We start from the raw sequence: 16,635 nt of genomic DNA, 5'->3' as shown, positions 1-16,635 counted from the left end.
GATGGTTTCCATGGAGCAGGATGGCGGATTTCTGAAAGGTGCAGGTAGGTCTCACAGTTGCTGGTTAGCTTCCACTACTGGTACCATGTCGTGTTGGGTGTTACGATACACAAACGAACCAACATGGCTATAGACGGTACAACTCTGTTTTATTGTCTTAACAACGGTTACAACTAACTGCTGGCTTGGGTACGTGCTTCACCAGCTAACCTGTGGACCCAGCTCTATCACTATCTTAGTGAGGCACTCAGCACATGGACTATGTCTGAGTGGCACGCTGTGAGCTCTGTGCTCTGAGCTATCTCCTGGTAGAATGAGCAGGAACTGTGGTATTCCCTGTTTTGTAGTGCGTGTGCTCTCACTGGTGATTGGCTGCGATGTTATGTGTGTGCTGGTTGGTCCAACTGCCTGTCCATCAGTGTGTGTGTGATTGCACCATGATATGCTGATGTGGATATCATGACACAGCCATGCATTTATCTGATCTATCCTCTTATTCCTGCTCTCTTAAGCATGTGCAATTGGGAGTCATCCTGAGATTACTACATTTGAAGTCTCCCAAAACTTCCTTTATTCGGCTTGCAGGTCCTCTTCCCTTAGTTTACCTATGTCGTTGGCACCAATGTGGACCATAACCACTGGCGGTTCACCTTCCCTCCCCAGAATGCCCAAGAGGAAGATAGAAAGTGCAGGGTTACTTAAAAAATAAATTAGGAGAGCGAAGAGGGCATATTAAAAAACATTGGCGGATAAAATAAAGAAAAATCCCAAGATGTTTTATCAGTATATCAAGGACAAGAGGATAACCAAGGAAAGATTAGGGCCCAAATTGGCAACGTGTGCATGGACCCAAAAGGCACAGGTGAGTTATTAAATTTAATTCTGAAAAGTGTGAGGTGATGCATTTTGGGAGAACTAACAAGGCAAGGGGATACACAATGAATGATAGGACGCTAAGAAGTTCAGAAAACCAGAGGGACCTTGGGGTGCAAGAACAAAGAACAAAGAAATGTACAGCACAGGAATAGGCCCTTCGGCCCTCCAAGCCCGTGCCGACCATGCTGCCCGACTAAACTACAATCTTCTACACTTCCTGGGTCTGTATCCCTCTATTCCCATCCTATTCATGTATTTGTCAAGATGCCCCTTAAATATCACTATCGTCCCTGCTTCCACCACCTCCTCCGGTAGCGAGTTCCAGGCACCCACTATCCTCTGTAAAAAACTTGCCTCGTACATCGACTCTAAGCCTTGCTCCTCTCACCTTAAACCTATGCCCCCTAGTAATTGACCCCTCTACCCCGGGGAAAAGCCTCTGACTATCCACTCTGTCTATGCCCCTCATAATTTTGTATACCTCTATCAGGTCGCCCCTCAACCTCATTCGTTCCAGTGAGAACAAACCGAGTTTATTCAACCACTCCTCATAGCGAATGCCCTCCATACCAGGCAACATTCTGGTAAATCTCTTCTGCACCCTCTCTAAAGCCTCCACTTCCTTCTGGTAGTGTGGCGACCAGAATTGAACACTATACTCCAAGTGTGGCCTAACTAAGGTTCTATACAGCTGCAACATGACTTGCCAATTCTTATACTCAATGCCCCGGCCAATGAAGGCAAGCATGCCGTATGCCTTCTTGACTACCTTCTCCACCTGAGTTGCCCCTTTCAGTGACCTGTGGACCTGTACTCCTAGATCTCTTTGACTTTCAATACTCTTGAGGGTTCTACCATTCACTGTCTATTCCCTACCTGCATTAGACCTTCCAAAATGCATTACCTCACATTTGTCCGGATTAAACTCCATCTGCCACCTCTCCGCCCAAGTCTCCAAACAATCTAAATCCTGCTGTATCCTCTGACAGTCCTCATCGCTATCCGCAATTCCACCAACCTTTGTGTCGTCTGCAAACTTACTAATCAGACCAGTTACATTTTCCTCCAAATCATTTATATATACTACAAACAGCAAAGGTCCAGCCCTGATTCCTGTGGAACACCACTGGTCACAGCCCTCCAATTAGAAAAGCATCCTTCCATTGCTACTCTCTGCCTTCTATGACCTAGCCAGTTCTGTATCCACCTTGTCAGCTCACCCCTGATCCCGTGTGACTTCACCTTTTGTACTAGTCTACCATGAGGGACCTTGTCAAAGGCCTTACTGAAGTCCATATAGACAACATCCACTGCCCTACCTGCATCAATCATCTTTGTGACCTCCTCGAAAAACTCTATCAAGTTAGTGAGACACGACCTCCCCTTCACAAAACCATGCTGCCTCTCACTAATACGTGCATTTGCTTCCAAATGGGAGTAGATCCTGTCTCGAAGAATTCGCTCCAGTAATTTCCCTACCACTGACGTAAGGCTCACCGGCCTGTAGTTCCCTCGATTATCCTTGCTACCCTTCTTAAACAGAGGAACAACATTGGCTATTCTCCAGTCCTCCGGGACATCACCTGAAGACAGTGAGGATCCAAAGATTTCTGTCAAGGCCTCAGCAATTTCCTCTCCAACCTCCTTCAGTATTCTGGGGTAGATCCCATCAGGCCCTGGGGACTTATCTGCCTTAATATTTTTTAAGACACCCAACACCTCGTCTTTTTGGATCTCAATGTGACCCAGGCTATCTACACACCCTTCTCCAGACTCAACATCTACCAATTTCTTCTCTTTGGTGAATACTGATGCAAAGTATTCATTTAGTACCTCGCCCATTTCCTCTGGCTCCACACATAGATTCCCTTGCCTATCCTTCAGTGGGCCAACCCTTTCCCTGGCTACCCTCTTACTTTTTATGTACATGTAAAAAGCCTTGGGATTTTCCTTAACCCTATTTGCCAATGACTTTTCGTGACCCCTTCTAGCCCTCCTGACTCCTTGCTTAAGTTCCTTCCTACTTTCCTTATATTCCACACAGGCTTCGTCTGTTCCCAGCCTTTTAGCCCTGACAAATGCCTCCTTTTTCTTTTTGACGAGGCCTACATTATCTCTTGTTATCCAAGGTTCCCGGAAATTGCTGTATTTATCCTTCTTCCTCACAGGAACATGCCAGTCCTGAATTTCTTTCAACTGACACTTGAAAGCCTCCCACATGTCAGATGTTGATTTGCCCTCAAACATCCGCCGCCAATCTATGTTCTTCAGTTCCCGCCTAATATTGTTATAATTAGCCTTCCCCCAATTTAGCACATTCATCCTAGGACCACTCTTATCCTTGTCCACCAGCACTTTAAAACTTACTGAATTGTGGTCACTGTTCCCGAAATGCTCCCCTACTGAAACTTCTACCACCTGGCCGGGCTCATTCCCCAATACCAGGTCCAGTACCGCATCTTCCCTAGTTGGACTGTCTACATATTGTTTTAAGAAGCCCTCCTGGATGCTCCTTACAAACTCCGCCCCGTCTAAGCCCCTGGCACTAAGTGAGTCCCAGTCAATATTGGGGAAGTTGAAGTCTCCCATCACTACATCCCTGTTGTTTTTACTCTTTTCCAAAATCTGTCTACCTATCTGCTCCTCTATCTCCCGCTGGCTGTTGGGATGCCGGTAGTAAACCCCCAACATTGTGACTGCACCCTTCTTATTCCTGATCTCTACCCACCTCGCCTCACTGCCCTCTGACGTGTCCTCCCGCAGTACAGCTGTGATATTCTTCCTAACCAGTAGCGCAACTCCGCCACCCCTTTTACATCCCCCTCTATCCCGCCTGAAACATCTAAATCGTGGAACGTTTAGCTGCTAATCCTGTCCCTCCCTCAACCAGGTCTCTGTAATGGCAACAAATCATAGTTCCAAGTACTAATCCAAGCTCTAAGTTTATCTGCCTTACCCGTAATACTTCTTGCATTAAAACATATGCACTTCAGGCCACCAGACCCGCTGTATTCAGCAACTTCTCCCTGTCTGCTCTGCCTCAGAGCCCCACTGTCCCTATCCCCTAGTTCTCCCTCAATGCTCTCACCTTCTGACCTATTGCTCCCATGCCCACCCACCTGCCATTCTAGTTTAAACCCTCCCGTGTGACACTAGCAAACCTCGCGGCCAGGATATTTATGCCTCTCCAGTTTAGATGCAACCCGTGCTTCTTATATAGGTCACACCTGCCCCGGAAGAGCTCCCAGTGGTCCAGATAACGGAAACCCTCCCTCCTACACCAGCTCTTTAATCACGTGTTTAGCTGCTCTATCTTCCTATTTCTAGCCTCACTGGCACATGGCACAGGGAGTAATCCCGAGATTACAACCCTAGAGGTCCTGTCTTTTAACTTTCTGCCTTGCTCCCTGAACTCCTGCTGCAGGACCTCATGCCCCTTCCTGCCTATGTTGTTAGTACCAATATGTACAACGATCTCTGCCTGTTTGCCCTCCCCCTCCAGGGTGCCCTCTACCCGTTCGGAGACATCCTGGACCCTGGTACCAGGGAGGCAACATACCATCCTGGAGTCTCTTTCACGTCCACAGAAACGCCTATCTGTGCCCTGACTATAGAGTCCCCTATTACTATTGCTCTTCTGCACTTTGACCCTCCCTTCTGAACATCAGAGCCAGCCGTGGTGCCACTGCTCTGGCTGCTGCTGTTTTCCCCTGATAGGCTATCCCTCCCGACAGCATCCAAAGGGGTATACCTGTTCGAGAGAGGGACAACCACAGGGGATTCCTGCACTGACTGCCTGCCCTTTCTGGTGGTCACCCATTTCTCTGCCTGCACCTTGGGTGTGACGACATTTATATAACTGCGATCTATGATGCTTTCCGCCACCTGCATGCTCCTAAGTGCATCCAATTGCTGCTCCAACCGAACCATGCGGTCTGTGAGGAGCTCCAGTTGGGTGCACGTTCTGCAGATGAAGCCATCCGGGACGCTGGAAGCCTCCCAGACCGGCCACATCTCACAGTCAGAGCACTGCACCCCTCTAACTGACATTGCGTCAATTAATTAAAATAAAAAGTTTTTAAAAAATTTGTAATTTTAAAAAAAAAAGTTACTGTTAACTATCTGTTTCCTAGCACTAGATTTCTAATATAAATGTGAAAGCTAAATATAGTACTCTCCAATCTCTGGCTTAGATACCCCTCTAAATTATAATTAAGTAATTATGTTTAATTAGTTACCAATGCTTAATTTTTTTAATTTAGTGTAGATTCCCAACCAGCCACTCAGGTCACAGCTTTTCTGTTATGTCACTTCAGTTTCCCCCCCCCCGACACACACAATTTGAAAAAGGTATAAAAGTAAAAATGAGTAAAAATCACTTACCTACCTTCTTATCTTCTGAGTGTCTTAGATGTTCTCAGGTTCTCTCCCTGACAGAGACTGCTCTCTGTCCATAAGTCCCTGGAAGCAGTACGACAGGTGGATAAGGTGGTCCAAAAAACATACGGTATACTTACCTTTATCAACTGAGGCATAGAATATTAGATCAGAGTGGTTATGATTGATCTGTATATAACGCTCATTAAGTCACAGTTAGAGTACTGTGTGCCGTTTTTTTCGCCACATTACAGGAAGGGTGTGATTGCACAAGAAACGATGCATAGGCGAGTCATCAGGATATTGCCTTGGCAGAAGCATTTCAGCTATGAAGAGAGGCTGGTTAGGCTGAGCTCCTTGGAGCAGGAAAGGCTGAGGGGTGCGCGATTGAGTTGCACAAAATTATAAGGACTTAGGTTGATAGAAACAAACTTTTCCCCTTAGCAGAAGGGCAAATAACCAGGAGGTACAGATTTATGTAATGGGCAGGAGATTTAGAGGGAATTTGAGGGAAAGCATCTTTCGCCAGAAGGTGTTGGGAATCTGGAACTCACTGTCTGGAAGGGTGGTAAAGGTGGGAACTCTCACAGCATTTAAGGAGCATTTCGATGAGCACTTGAAACGTCAGAGGATACAAGGTTATGGACAAATTGCTGGAAAATGGGATTAGAATAGGTAGGTGCTTGATGGCCAGTGGAGATACATTGGGCTGAATGACCTCTTTCTGTGCTGTAAAACTCTTATGATTATGAGAAATTTTCACGCTCCCTTACCTGTCTTCGTGCCATTTCAACCATCGTTCTGTGGGCCACACAGAGTGAAACCACAGGTAATGCCCTCAAAGAAAACATGAGAATTTTCCTTCCATAGACTGTGCAGTGATCTGTTCTGCAGATAGAATGAATAAATTTGATGAGAATGGGGTCAGGTAGTTTACTTCCTTATGTTCTTTCCTTTACCACCTGTTGCGTGACCAGTCTGACAACGGAAGAAAATGAAAACAAAATATTGCTTATATTGGAAATCTGGAATAAAGAACAAAGAACAATACAGCACAGGAATGGGCCCTTCGGTCCTCCAAGCCTGTACCGGTCATGATTCCACCCTTGGCCAAAACCCTCAGCACTTCCTTGTGCCATATTCCTCTATACCCATCCTATCCATGTGTTTGTCGAGATGCCTTTTGAACGCTGTTAATGTATCTGCTTCCACAACCTCCCCTGGCAATGCGTTCCAGGCACTCACCGCCCTCTGTGTAAAAAACCTGCCTCGTACGTCTCCTATAAACTTTGCCCATGGCCTTTAAACCTATGCACCCTGGTGACTGACCCCTCCACCCTGGGAAAGAGTGCCTGCCTATCCAAATTAAGAAAATTCTGGAAAAACTCTGCAGCGCCTGTGGAGAGCAAAACAGAGTTAGCGTTTCAAGTCTATGTAGGATGGCCTGATTTATATTACAAGAACTCTTGTAGCTAAAGCTATAAACAATTTATTAACATTAACTGGGTCAAATACATACAAAACAACAGATGAATAACAGTATGAACATGCACAAAACACAATCTCTCTCCCAGCTCTCCAGTCAGTCTGAGGTCACCTGACTCTGACATTCACTCGTATACGAATGAGACTCCTAGTGGTCAGTCGGTGAATTACAACACAACCATGATATCACTACATCCCCTTTCCTTTGAAGGAATAAATTAATACATTATCATAAGTATATTAACAAGTGGTATCATTAGCATGTGTCACAACAACTGACCATCCTTTCAATAGCCTGGTTTATACCTGGCCAATAAACAGAGTCACGAGCTCTCAGTTTACACTTCTCAATCCCAAGATGTCCTTCATGTACCCTCTTAAGTACATCCTTGCAAAGAGATTGAGGTATAACTATAGTGCTCAAACGAATTACCACTCCATTAATAATACTGAGTTCAGATTTTATATTAAAGAACTCCATAATTGACCTCTGGGCCAGTGTGAGTTGATGCTCCTCATCACCTCTTGAAGAGTTTGATCCTTCCTGGTCTCTTTTTTGGATCTCGCATAGTTTTATCTCTGATTCTGGTAGTAGTGTGGAAATAAGATTGACATGCAGATCTACATATTCAGCTATTGCTCTACTAATATTTTGTATCGGTGCTCTGCCTGGCGTGTAGATGAGATGAAATCATAGCGTTGTAACTTCATCATCAATCTCTGAATGCATGGAAACATTTGGTTGAGATTCTTCTTGACGATATTAACCAAAGGTCGATAATATGTCTCAACTGTAAAAGTTGAAAGCCCATACATGTAACTGTGGAATTTCGCCAAGCCTACAACTAAATCTAGGCATTCTTTTTCGATTTGAGCACACCTCTGCTCTGTTCTCATCATGGATCGTGATGTGTATGCAACTGTTTTCCAAATATCATGCTTGAATTGCAGAAGAACTGCTCCTAGACCCTGGGCGGGATTCTCCACAATCGGCGCGATGTCCGCCGACCGGCGCCAAAAACGGCACGAATCAGTCCGGCATCGTGCCGCCCCAAAGGTGCAGAATTCTCCGCACCTTGAGGGGCCGAGCCCTCACCTTGAGGGGCTAGGCCCGTGCCGGACTGATTTCCACCCCGCCAGCTGGCGCGGAAATGACATTGCCGTGTGCCGCATGCGCGGGAGCGTCAGCGGCCGCTCACGGCATCCCCGCGAATATGCAGTGGAAGGGGTCTCCCGCCTCCGCCATAGTGAAGACCATGGCGAAGGTGGAAGGAAAAGAGTGCCCCCACGGCACAGGCCCGCCCGCGGATCGGTGTGCCCCGATCGCGGGCCAGGCCACCGTGGGGGCACCCCCCGGGGCCAGATGGCCTCGCGCCCCCCCCCGGACCCCGGAGCCCGCCCGCACCGCCTTGTCCCGCCGTTCGAAACGTGGTTCAATCCACGCCGGCTGGCGTGGGTTGACAGCTGCGGGACTTCGGCCCATCGCGGACCGGAGAATCGCCGGGGGTGGGCCCGCCGACCGGCGCGATTTCTGTCGACCGGCGCAGCGCGATTCCCGCCCCTGCCGAATCTCTGGTGGTGGAGAATTCGGGACACAGCGGGGGCGGGATTCACGCCAGCCCCCGGCGATTCTTCGACCCGGTGGGGGGTCGGAGAATCGCGCCCCATCTTTCGACACGTCTGTTCAATGACATACTTAAATCTGCTTAGATGGGTCATAAAATGTGAGAACTGGCATGGTGTTTAGTGAAGTCTTGAGCTTCTTCCACTCTTGCTCATGTTGCTCAGTCCAAGTGAAATCTGCTGTCTTGTACAGGAGATCACATAGATGTGTTGTTTTTGCTGACAGGTTTGGAATGAATTTCCCTGGAATGAAATTGATCATACCGATCATCCTTAAGATGGCTTTCTTGTTGTGTGGTTTTGGCATGTGAGAATTGCTTGACTTTTGTCCTTGTCAGATTCATTGCCATGTGATGAGAGCTTGTCACCTAGGAATGTGACCTCAGGTACTCCAAAATGGCACTTTTGCTTCTTGAACTTCAGCCCATTTCTCCTGACGTTCGTTGGAACATTAAACAACTTCTATGGTTGAGCCCCAAATTATGATATCATCTACGTACACACGTACACCTTTGATGCCTTCAATTTTGTGCTCCATGGCACGGTGAAACATTTCTGATGCCGAAATTATGCCAAACTGCATTCTCAGAGAGCAATACTATCTAAATGATATACTAAAAGTGCAGTACTTTGTTCCTCTAGTTTTAGCTGCCAGAAACCATGAGATGAGTCAAGTTTCGTAAAGAATTGTGCACCAGTCATCTCAGATGTGATTTCCTAATGCTTTGGCATTTGGTAGTGTTCTATTTTGATATTCTCGTTAAGATCTTTGAGATGCATACATATGTGAATATCGTCATTCTTTTTCTTTACACATACCACAGAATTTACCCAATCGGTAGGTTCTTCTATCTTTCTGATTACTTTTAATTCTGTCATTCTATCTAGCTCCTTTTTGAGGCGATCCCAAAGAGGTGCAGGTGCTTTTCTTGGTGCCTGTCTCACAGGTTTTGCAACCTCTTTGCGTTCCCTCTTGAAGGGGAATGGTAGTGCACCAAAACTTGTGAACACATCACTGAATTTTCAAAAAGTTTGGTCATGGGACGTGAGCGTTGCAGGTTTGCCAGCATTTATTGCCCATCCTGAGGTGCCCTTGAGGTGGCAGTAAATAGTCAACCACATTGCTGTGGGTCTGGAGTCACATTTAGGCCAGATTAGATGGCAAATTTTTTTCCCTAAAGGATGTTAGTGAACCAGATGTTTTTTTTTACGACAATCGACAACGGTTTCCTGGTCATTATTAGACTTTCAATTCCAGATTTTTATTGAATTCAAATTTCACCATCTGAAGTGGCGGAATTTGAACATGGGTCTCCAAAGCACGATAGCACAGTGGTTAGCATTGTTGCTTCACAGCTCTAGGGTCCCAGGTTCGATTCCTGGCTTGGGTCACTGTCTGTGCGGAGTCTGCACGTTCTCCCCATGTCTGCATGGGTTTCCTCCGGGTGCTCCGGTTTCCTCCCACCGTCGCGGGCTTGGACCCCATGGAGGCCCCCCCCCCGGAGTCAGAATCCCCCGCACCCCCCAACCAGGACGTCCACAACAGTCGCGTGTCCGAGCTCCCGCCGGGTGGTACCAGGTTTGAATCACACCGGCGGAACTCAGCGGGAGATCGGCCTGTCGCCTGCGTAGAATCCCCCTGGGAGCCTATTTCAGTGGCCTGGACCGGCGGCGCAGCAACCGCGCGGGTGTGATTGGTGCTGATTCCCTGGAGCATTGTGGCGGGAATCTTGCACCCCCCCCCCCCCCCCCCCCCCCCGGCGATTTCCCAACCCGGCGTAGGCACGGAGAATCCCGGCCCATATCTTTCACACAGAAATACTCTGTCCTGCTCTTTAACCTGTTTATTGGTGTGCGAGGAGCTGCGGGAACTTTCCTGCCTATTTTTTGAAGCTTCCCGCCTTTTTGGAAAATGGATGGCAACCGGAGTGCTTTCCTCCAAGAAGACGCCCCATTACTGAGAAACATTTTGGAATGCAGCGCTGCTAGCTCGCGCGCCTGACAAATCTTAACTGTTTGTTCCAAGGACCTTTCCGATTCCCTCAGCAACCGTTCCCTCAGCTTATTTTCATTCACACCAAACATAATCTGGTCCCGAATCATGGAAGATTCCACCGCAGAATTCCCGTACCAGCCTCCCCGAACAGGCGCCGGAATGTGGCGACAAGGGGCTTTTCACAGTCACTTCATTGAAGCCTACTTGTGACAATAAGCGATTTCCATTAAAAAAATTACAGGTTTTAGCTTAATGATCTGTGGGCCGGGATTCTCCGAGCCCGGCAACCGGAGAATCACCGCGCGTGCGCAGTTGATGGGTCACTGGTTGGGAGCCATTGAAAGAGGCCCCCGCAGTGATTCTCTGTGGTCGACCGGCCGAGTTCATGCCAGCGTGGTTCTCATATAGTTCCACCAGGCGGAAGCTCGGCGTCGCAGCTGCGGTGGCCATCCTGTTGGTGGGCGGTGGGATCAGTCTCCGGGGTGGGCCTCCACAACGGCCAGGCCCGTGATCGGGGGCCTACCTTCTTCCGCGCCGGCCCGCTGTGTGGGTCCGCCATGTCGTGCGGGGCTGGCACCGCAGGCGGTCGCCGTGCGCATACATGGACCCGTGGCCTGAAGTGCAGTGCCCTGTGTCAGCAGCAGGAGCTGTGCGGCGCACGCCGGGGCCCTGCAAGCCCCCTTAAAAATGGAGAATCACCCTGGACTTTTCAGACAAAAGCGCTCGTTTTCTGGCAGGCGTGGGGACATAACCTCCCCGAACAGGCGCCGGAATGTGGTGACTAGGGGCTTTTCACAGTAACTTCATTTGAAGTCTACTTGTGAAAATAAGCGATTTTCACTTCATTTCATTTCAAAACCCAATTATTGGAGAATTCTGGCCATGGATTCTGACTATTGTAAACGCCATCTAAACACGTTGGGCGGAATTCTCTGATAATGGCCTAAGTCCCCATGCCCGCGAGAAAACGGGTGCAAATCACTCTGGACTTTCCTGGATTCTCTGTTTTGAAGGGGACTATCAGGACTGCGGAGTAGTCCACACAGCTCTGACTGCCAATATGGGGCCCTGCATTTCCGGCCGCAGGTCCACGCAACATGGCGGACCCACACAGCGGGCCGGCCCCCACAATATAGGCCCCCCCAGATCACACCCGTCGATCGGTGGCCCCCGATCGCGAGCCTGACCATCCTGGAGGCGCGAGCCTGGCCATCCTGGAGCCCCCCCCCACCCCCCGGTGACGGAATCCCCCACCCACTACCAGGGCGACCTCGGACCGTGTCCGCAGCCACCACTCTCAGTGCCCACCAGGTGGAACTATGAGTGAACCACGCCGGCGAGAACTTGGCCAGTTGTCGGCAGAGAATCGCCGCGGGGGCCTCTATCAAGGGCCCCCGACCGGCACCGTGTCGACTTGGCATGCACGATTGGTGGCGATTCTCCGGTCCCGGAGAATCCCCATTCTCTGCCCCCGCGCCGAGCACGACTGCGGCGTGGAACCTCAGGGAATCCTCACCATAGCGTTCATAAATTTCACTCTTTCTGAGGGTGCAATGATAATCTTAGAATTACTTTGTTAAAATTTTTACTACCTTCATCGTTTGAAAATGTTAACGTATTAAACACAGCAATTGCTTTAGCCCTGCCGCTATTCGGAGCATCGCTACCTTACTTGAATCTGATTGATCTCCTGAATCTACTGCAGTAAGAAACAGATTAAATTGTTATTTGAACAAATGCTAGTTGCTGTCCACATTACCATGAAATCGGAGACTCATTGGTGGCTTCACCGACTCCATGTTGTTCATTCTTGCAGTCTGCAAAATCTTCAAATCTTTGTGGATCGCGTGGCTTCACTGAAAGTGATAGTTTTTTCTCAGTGTTTTATACTTTCCAGCCCAGGTACCACATGATGTTCTTGTCCAAACATCACATAGATTTGAGCATATTAACGTCCCAGAAGGGTCAATTTCTCCTGGCTGGCACAGCTTAGGATACAAAGCAGCCATGCATCCTATTGTCCGACAGCTCCCTAAGGCCTACTGAGATTAAAGTGGAAGTGTTCCTTGAAGTGTTGGGTACTCTGATACACAGACGAACTAACACGGTTGCGAATGGTACAACGCAGTTTTATTTCAATGAACTATTAACATATTAAACTCTGGTATTCAGCACATGGTGAACCTCTGAGTGGCTGGCAATGAGGTCTGTGCCCTGAGCCCTCTCCTGCTCGAGTGCCCAGGAAGTGTCGTGTTCCCTACTTTGTACTGTGTATACTCTTATCCGTGATTGGCTGTCGTGTTTTGTTTGTTGATTGGTCCGTTGATCTGTCCATCATTATGTGTGTATGTATGTGCTGTGATGTTCACCTGAATATCATGACATTCCTTTAAAGCAATTAATACAGCTCTTGTGATAAGTTGCTGTGGGGCAGACTTTGGGATTGTGGGTGGGCTCCCCGCCACCTCGTCCACCCTCCTCCACTGCTATCCTCTGACATTTTAGCCTGGGGAGAGACAATGTACCATACAATCTATCCCTGTGTAGGACTACTCCCTTTTTCTATCCCAGTGTCATTGTTTGAACATCCACTGTGGATTCTAGTTGTTCATCCTTTGCAGAATGTTTGGCACTCGTTCCCTCTATCCTGTACCCTGACACCAGGGAGGCAACACTGAATGAGAGCTCAATTCAGCAGCAGCAGAAACACCTATTTATTTCCCCAACTTTATGAATCCTTTATGATAACTGCATTTCTCATAGATTATCATAGAATTTACAGTGCAGAAGGAGGCCATTCGGCCCATCGAATCTGCACCGGCTCTTGGAAAGAGCACCCTACCCAAGGTCAACACCTCCATTCTATCCCCATAACCCAGTAACCTCACACAACACTAAGGCAATTTTGGACACTAACAGCAATTTATCATGGCCAATCCACCTAGCCTGCACATCTTTGGACTGTGGGAGGAAACCGGAGCACCCGGAGGAAACCCACGCACACACGGGGAGGATGTGCAGACTCCACACAGACAGTGACTCAAGCCGAAATCGAACCTGGGACCCTGGAGCTGTGAAGCAATTGTGCGATCCACAATGCTACCGTGCTGCTCTCACATCCTTTTGTTTACATCATTTGTTCATTGTTGCTGGGTCAAAATCCTGGGAAATAAGAAAATCAAGAGAGGGCATGAAAAAAAATTAGCAAGCAAAATTAAAGAAAACCCAAAGATGTTTAACCAATATATTAATGGTAAAAGGTTAGTTAAGGAAGGCCTATCAGAGATGAAATGGGGAATTTATGTGCAGAGGTTGTGGAAAGTGTTTTAGAAGAATATTTTGTTTCTGTGTTTACAAAGGCATAGATTATGCAGATATAGTAGTCCAGGAGGAACACTGTGAGATACTGGATGGGATAATCATAAAGAGAGAGGAAATACTTGAAGGATTGAAATCCTTGAAAGTTGATAAGTTGCCAGGGCCAGATGGATTGTTTCCGAGGCTACTGAAAGGGAGGTCATGGAGAAGAGAACAGATGCTCTGAGGATGATTTTCCATCCTCATTCGACACGGGAGAGGTACTGGAGGACTGGAGAAATGCAAATGTGATACCATTGCTTAAAAAGAGATCAAAGGAAATGCCGAACAATTATAGGCCAGTTAATCTTACGTCACTGGTGGGTAAATTAGCAGAATCAACCCTGAGAGATGGGATTAATTGTCGTATCGAAACCCCCTCCCAAACAGCACTCTGGCTGTACCCAGACCACAGAGACTGCAGCAGTTTAGGATCATAGCTCACTACAACCTTCTCAAGGACAATTAAGGATGGGCAATAATGCGTGCCTATCAAGTGACGCCCACATCTCATAAAGATAAACGAAATGTGCACTTTCTGTGTAGTCATTTTCCACTAAAACTGCTTATTTATTTAATGGCAAATAATCAAAACTTAGAACGGCACAGTGGTTTGTACTGCTGCCTCACAGCACCAGGGACCCGGATTCAATTTGGCTTGGGTCTGCACTTTCTTCCCATGTCTGAGTGGGTTTCCTCCGGGTGCGCCAGTTTCCTCCCACAGTCCAGAAATATGTGGGTTAGGTAGATTGGCCATGCTTAATGGCACTTAGTGTCCAAAGATGTGCAGCTTAGATGGGGTTATGGGATTAGGGCAGGGGAGTTAGCCTAAGACCCTCTTTCAGAGGGTTGGTGCAGACTCAATGGGCCGAATGGCCTCCTTCTGCCCTCTAGAAATTCTATGTTCTATTAAATGTGTATCCGTCTTGCACACCAACACATTTAAAGGTATTTAATGTAATAAAGGAAGGAACTTATGAAAGTCTACATTTTTTCTCCAGGTTGGAGGGGCATCTGGGCGATGTGCTGAGATGAATGCTCGAAACTCTGAGATAATGAGCAACCTGAGAAACTTTGGGTACTGTCCTGTAACTCATTCCACATTTGCAGAGTTCATAGTAAACACCTATGGAATCCTGAAGGAAAAGCCACAGTGTCAAACAACACTAGACAATTTCAATGATCAAGACTATCTCCAAAAATTGGTAACTGAGAATACACCACCACCTTTATTGCAGAACATGATGGTGCTATTGAACTGTCTGTTGAACTTATCAGTGGCTGATGGGAAACCATTGTTTATTTGGTAGGTGTCCGCACAGCAAGGAAGAGAACCACACATTTGTTCTTTCAATAAACCGCTAATTAACAGGATGTAGTCTTTATTTAAGTCAGAATTGATAGAATTGATATACCAGAGTATCAGGCCTGTTAATCATCTTGGTCAAGTAACTGGTAATTGTAAACCTCTTAAATTGAGATATGTCATGAAAATCATTTTATAATTCAACATAGTCGAGAGTGAGATATTTATAGTACTAAATTTTAGTCATTTCCAGACTATCATTCTCCTGTATTCTATCCCCATAGGGGTTGCACGGTGGCACAGTGGTTCGCAGTGCAGCCTCACAGTGCCAGGAACCCAGGTTCAATTCCAGCCTCGGGTGACTGTCTGTGTGGAGTTTGCACGTTCTCCCCATGTCTGCGTGGGTTTCCTCCGGTGCTCTGATTTCCTCCCACAGTCCAAAGATGTGCAGGTTAGGTAGATTCATAGATTCATAGAAATTATAGTGCAGAAGGAGGCCATTTGGCCCATCGAGTCTGCACCGGCTCTTGGAAAGAGCACCCTTCCCAACCGCACACCTCCACCCTATCCCCATAACCCAGTTACCCCACCCAACACTAAGGACAATTTTGGACACTAAGGGCAATTTAGCATGGCCAATCCACCTAACCTGTACATCTTTGGACTGTGGGAGGAAACCGGAGCACCCGGAGGAAACCCACGCACACACGGGGAGAACGTGCAGACTCCGCACAGACAGTCACCCAAGCTGGGAATCGAACCTGGGACTTTGGAGCTGTGAAGCAATTGTGCTAATCACTATGCTACCGTGCTGCCCTTGCTAGGCAAGATTGGCAAGATTGGCCTTGCTAAAATTGCCCCTTAGTGTCTGAAGGTTGGGCAGGGTTGCAGGGATGGGGTGGGGGATTGGGCCTGGGTGGGGTGCTGTTGTGGTGAACTTGATCGCCTGAGTGGCCTTCTTCTGTACGGTAGGGATTCTATGATTTTACCAATTTTCCTTGAAGAAAATTGTACTGTTCAATGATGGAAACTGCACATTCTATAATCCAGTTGAGCAGTAATTCTGTATCAGAAAAATTACACCTGATTTGAATGAAACTGATCATTTTAATCTTGTTTTGAGAAATTGTGCCCCCCACACCCAATAAACTGGGCACTTACAACATTTTTGATAAATTGGGGAAATGGATCACAAGTTAACATCTCGCATCCTGTTGGATTCAGTGGGCGTGTTTCTCCGGTTCCCCAGATGCGTGTTTCTTGGCGGTGTGTCATTTGCTGGTGGCAGTTTTCTCTACCCTTGCCACTTGTCAATGGGATTTCCCATTGAAGCCGCCCCACGCTGCCAGGAAGCCCATGGGCAGGGGTGCGCTGCCGACGGGAAAAGAGAATCCTGATGACTGGATAATTCTGAATCCCAAATTCATGTGTCTGTACAGGGGTGGGCAAAAGGGGGCTCCAAAAATTAATAAAAGCAAATGACTGCAGATGCCGGAATCTAAAACCAAAATAGAAAATGCTGGAAAATCTCAGAAGATCTGGCAGCATCTGTAAGGAGAGAAAAGAGCTAGCGTTTCAAGTCTACCAGGTCGATGCTACCAGGACTTGATGGTCT

At 47.5% G+C, this 16,635-nt stretch overlaps 1 protein-coding gene across 3 annotated transcripts in view; it reads left to right on the top strand.

The window, feature by feature from the left end:
• The window catches only part of LOC140425687 (uncharacterized), a 409,944-nt gene extending 394,859 nt beyond the window's left edge, over positions 1-15,085 (top strand). For all 3 annotated transcript variants that reach the window (XM_072510184.1, XM_072510183.1, XM_072510185.1), the window contains one exon: positions 14,716-15,085. In XM_072510184.1, coding sequence (XP_072366285.1) covers positions 14,716-15,024 — 309 coding nt within the window. In that variant the 3' untranslated portion in view covers positions 15,025-15,085. The remainder of the gene's footprint in view (positions 1-14,715) is intronic.
• The last annotated feature ends 1,550 nt before the right edge of the window (positions 15,086-16,635 follow it).

Source organism: Scyliorhinus torazame, chromosome 6 (genome assembly GCF_047496885.1).
Source record: "Scyliorhinus torazame isolate Kashiwa2021f chromosome 6, sScyTor2.1, whole genome shotgun sequence".
NCBI lineage: Eukaryota > Metazoa > Chordata > Chondrichthyes > Carcharhiniformes > Scyliorhinidae > Scyliorhinus > Scyliorhinus torazame.
This window is presented reverse-complemented; position numbering and strand designations above follow the sequence as displayed.